Below are 4,731 nucleotides of genomic sequence, written 5' to 3' on the forward strand. Positions count from 1 at the left end.
GAGTATTCATTAATCAAACACAGAAGGCACATTCTTAGATTAACAATGCCACACCATAAAACACTAAGGAATTCATCTACCCACCAAAGTCCATCTTCCTAGAAAAAAATAAATAAACAAGACTATGGCACCCATTGGATGCTAGTAGTACCATTCTATTATCTTACTTTAAGAGAATCAGAAATTTTCTTCAAGGAAATAGAGGAAAAAAAAACATATATAACTAATTCTATCTTTCTTTATTATTTACAACAATTCAGAGCAACAAGTGAAAAGATACCCAAAAGTATATGCAAGTCCATGGTTACATCCAAAAATCTCACATAAATGAGCTAATGAAAAATATCATCTTCCCGGTAGATGAAAGAATAATTAGGTTTTAGTGTTTATACTTAACATATGCTTCCTTACAACAGATTGAACTAAGATGAAGCCAAATACAACAACCAACCTTGACGTCTAGAGTAAAATATCGGTAAGATGAGGTGCACAAATAACAACTCCTTCCTCAAAAGCACCTTCCTTGTAGGCACAAAGTAGAACTCTAAGGAAACATAGTTTTCGGTCAAGAGGTATCTGGTCGGCCCTTTCAGGGTCAAGCTCAAGCTCAAGCTTGTCTCTGCTCTCTAACAGCTTGGTCTTTTTCCCCAGTTTCTTATTAGGGAATACAAGTAAATGGTTTCCACAAATGTTATTCAAGTGAGTACTTAAAATATCAGATGTCCTTGCAACAAATCCTTTAAATGGATAAGCATCCTGCTCTAGTGCTTCAGAGTCACAATTTTTTATGCCTGCATCACCCAATGAATTACAACCATTCCTTTCTCCTATAGAATTCTCTTCGTAGATGTCTTGAGTAACTTTCCCAAGAGGCTGTCTCAAAAGCAAGCTTGATGTTGTCCCAAAGAGGTGGGCTAGGAACTTTTGAAGGCCTCATAGCGATAGGATAGAGATCCATTTTTTCATCATTGGCAATAGCCTCAACAGCCATGAAGCATGAGTGTGCGTTGCAATCAGGGAAATTGAAAGGGAAAGAATGCAATCCAACCTACAGTGCAAAAGTTTCATTAACATTGGCAATATTAACAAAAATTAAATATACAAGTCGGAAGAAGGTTGAGTTGCATAAACGTACATCACATGCAATCCAGTGATTCTCTCTCAAGCCAACTGGATGAGCTCCATGGTTAACAAGAGGAACCCAGAAAGCCTTGACCCAAGTTAACGGGAGAATGAGAGACCACCTGAAAGAGGATTGAAACTTACACATTAATTTTTTTTTGTGAGGATCCATTGTCTTCAATTCAGATTTCATACACATAAAGTATTGAATACAGAAACAAGTTACAGTTATTTTTGACACATATTGTACTTTTTATCATGAAACATTGAGGAAGAAAGAAGGAAAATCGAAGCATACCCAACACATGATCCTTGTATGTTCCTATTCTTTAAGAGCAATATGGGGCTTGAGCTTGAAGACTGTCCTTTCATTTCAGTCGTCGACACACCAGAGTTCATATCAAGGATATCAATGTTAAAAAAATCCATGCGCTTTTGATGCTTTTCCATGCAAAGACAATTCTCCTCTACTGGAGGATTCACCGCATTACGAGTTTGCCACAAGTCCTTGCTGTCAGAGACTAAAACACTATTCATTTTAAAGTTTGACCATAAATAATTCCCTTTCTTATTTGAACATTTTGAGTATGAATCAAAATATTTTACACGCGAATATGCAACTTTTTTTTAATAAGAATTTTAGGATTAGAAATAGAGAGAAGAGGAACCCCATGAGAGAGAGAAAGAGAGTCAGGAGGGAGGGAAATAGTCACGGTAAGTTTGGACTTCGGAGAGAGAAGGAGCGAGTCATGAGAAAACCCTTCGTGAGAGTATATTTTGTATTTCAAAATTTCGGTTTTTAAGTAAAGTTCGTAAACGGACGTCCGTCTAAGAGCGGGGTTGTATATATATATATACAAGAAATAAGGCTCAACCCCTTGGTTATAACTCGGTTAAGTATAAACTCCATCCCATCGACCCATATCACATAACCTCCCTATTATTTAGGTCTTGTTAAAATTCCCTGTTTTCCAAAAAATAGATAAAATCTGGTCTATTTTTATTTCTCATTTTATCTTATTTCCTTTTTTACCCTTTTGGGATTGACAATTTCCCGACTATATGTAAATGTATTTTTACATAGTCATATATATATGTAAAACTATATTTGCATAGTCATTGGAGCTATAAAAACTTAAATTTACACAGTAACTTTTGGGATTGAAAATTTCCCGACACCTGAAAAAATATATGTAAATGTATTTTTACATAGTCATATATATGTAAAACTATATTTATATAGTCATTGGAGCTATGAAAACTTAAATTTAGATAGTAACTTTTGGGATTGAAAATTTTCCGACGACACCATACAGAATATAAATTTAAATTTTCCTATGAAAAAAAATTTTATATGAAAATTTAAATTTAAATAGGTTAAGAAAACTGTGTAATTTTATATTGTCATATGTAAATACAAATTTATATAGGATGACGTCAGCCCGGTTTGTCCTTAAGCCGAAATTATAAGTAAAGATTGATGACGTCAGCCTGGTTTTCACAGGGGTATTTTGGTCTGTTTTGGTTTTGATGTTATGTTTTAAATAATAGGGAGGTTTTATTCATTGTTCGCTTACAGGGGGTTTTTGTGCAACCATTTAAGTACCAGAGAGATTAAACCCATTGTCTATATATGTATATATATATATGGATCTTATTTGGATAAAAGAGATGGGTGCATATATGGGCTTAGTGCTGCTAATGGGCCAAAAGCAAATTTATTACGCATTTCTAGTTCCATTTACCCCACTTTTTATACCATACTTTATATTAAGCCCCACAACTCTATATACAATATGAATTATAACTTAATTTTTTGTGGATGTGTTCAACTAACTATTAAGATTACCTCTACAAAATTTCAACTCATTTGATAATGTTAAACTATGTCAAAAGATGATTGCAAAATCGAAAAATCTTAGCCGTTTGAAAAAAATAAAAATTGAAAACGATTTTTAACTAGGTAGGTTAAAGATTTCTAAATGAGACAAATTTTTGTAGAGATATCAATGGTTAGTATATCATATCCACAAATTATTAGGACTTAACTCATCTTGTAGGGAGGTATGGTATAAACTATGGTATAAAGAATATGATAAACGAACTTGCATCCTACGTATCTTATTTGTTTACCCTCGAAAGTACTTTTGAAAATATATATGCACAGCTCAGCGACTATAGTAGAAATAGAGAAAATAACCATTTAGTACCACGAACTTTCGTTTTTTTTACTAAATGGTACCCGAACTTTATTTCTCGCCTATTCGTACCACGAAGTTTCAATTTAGTACATCAATTAATTTTTCATCTAATTCTGTCCAATTTCACTAACGACGTTAGCACTATTCACACAACACAATTCACGTGAATAGTGCTTTTTTCAAAAATTCACATTTTGAAAAAACAAAATAACACTATTCATGTGAACAGTATTTTCACTATTCACGTGTCTTTTTTTAAAATAATTTTTAATCAATCTTAAAAATTAATTCTTTAATGAAAAATAATAATAAAAAATACTATTCATGTGAAAAGTATGTGTGTGTGTATTTTTTTTTTAAGAATAAGTTGTGTATATATATATATATATATATGCTATGTAAGTTTTTATGATAATCTTTTTTTTTTGTAATAATCTAATTTTTAAGATTGATTAAAGATTATTACACACAAAAAAAAAAAGAAAAGAAAAGAAAAAGACACTGTTCATGTGAATAGTAAAAACACCGTTCACATGAATAGTGTTTATTATTAGTATTTTTCATTAAAGAATTTATTTTTAAGATTGATTAAAAATTCTAAAAAAAAAAATCACGTGAATAGTGTTGTGTGAATAGTACTAACGTGAATAGTGCTAACGCCGTTAGTGAAATTGGACGGAATTAGATGGAAAATTAACTGATGTACTAAATTGAAATAAATTAAAACTTCGTAGTACGAATATGAGAGAAACAAAGTTCGGGTACCATTTAGTAAAAAAAACGAAAGTTCGTGGTACTAAATGGTTATAAACTCGTAGAAATACGATAATATGGGCCTATAATGGCTGGACCACTAAAAAGTATGAAAATATCAATTTGCCTGTCGCTGCCAAACTTAACACGGCTGGTGAGGAGGAAAAGTTTGAGGTCGTAGAATTTGTTAGGAATATTCAACTTAAATGCACTTACTCTTTACCAATCACCAAACAGTACAAACCTTTTGTCTCGTAAGTGTCTTGTACTTCTTTGTTAAATCCGAGCCTAGTGTAGAACCACTATGTCCTTAAGACAGATTTTCCCCCTTACGGTGCTTGAAGGTTGATGGGAAACTATCTCCCAAGATAGAACGGATTTCCTTCTATAGAAAGCTAGCACTTCAATTCTATAAAATCACCGAACATAATATAGTATTTGACTAAGAACAGAGAAAGAAGAGAAAGATCAGAAATGTGTGATCTGGTGTGCCTTTCTCTCCAAATTCATCCACTATTTATAAGTGAGAAGTGCCTTTTCGAAACAGAACAGTGACTCTTTGAAAAAGTTAGGCACCTCTTTGAAAGGTCACATTTTTCGAAAGGACGCACCATTTAAGCATAAAGCACTGTTTCAAACTAGTGCCTATTTCGAA

At 32.6% G+C, this 4,731-nt stretch overlaps 1 protein-coding gene across 1 annotated transcript; it reads right to left on the reverse strand.

Moving 5' to 3' along the window:
- Nucleotides 1–459: 459 nt before the first annotated feature.
- On the reverse strand, nt 460–1,659 carry LOC147492628 (ribonucleases P/MRP protein subunit POP1-like). The gene is made up of 4 exons (XM_086567564.1): nt 1,421–1,659; nt 1,136–1,244; nt 862–1,048; nt 460–791 (listed from the first exon to the last, which is right to left on the reverse strand). Exons 1-4 carry the CDS (start codon nt 1,657–1,659, stop codon nt 460–462), a joined length of 867 nt encoding a protein of 288 aa, XP_086423690.1.
- Between the last annotated feature and the right edge of the window lie 3,072 nt (nt 1,660–4,731).

Source organism: Coptis chinensis, chromosome 6 (genome assembly GCF_015680905.1).
Source record: "Coptis chinensis isolate HL-2020 chromosome 6, ASM1568090v1, whole genome shotgun sequence".
NCBI classification, from domain to species: Eukaryota; Viridiplantae; Streptophyta; class Magnoliopsida; order Ranunculales; family Ranunculaceae; genus Coptis; species Coptis chinensis.

What these genes read in the sequence shown, in the direction of transcription:
- LOC147492628 (XM_086567564.1), bottom strand. Translation starts at nt 1,659, where the DNA reads ATGAATAGTGTTTTAGTCTCTGACAGCAAGGACTTGTGGCAAACTCGT. An exon ending in ATACAAGGATCATGTGTTGG is followed by an intron (nt 1,245 to 1,420) that starts GTATGCTTCGAT and finishes ATCCTCTTTCAG; the next exon opens with GTGGTCTCTCATTCTCCCGT. An exon ending in ATCACTGGATTGCATGTGAT is followed by an intron (nt 1,049 to 1,135) that starts GTACGTTTATGC and finishes TTTGCACTGTAG; the next exon opens with GTTGGATTGCATTCTTTCCC.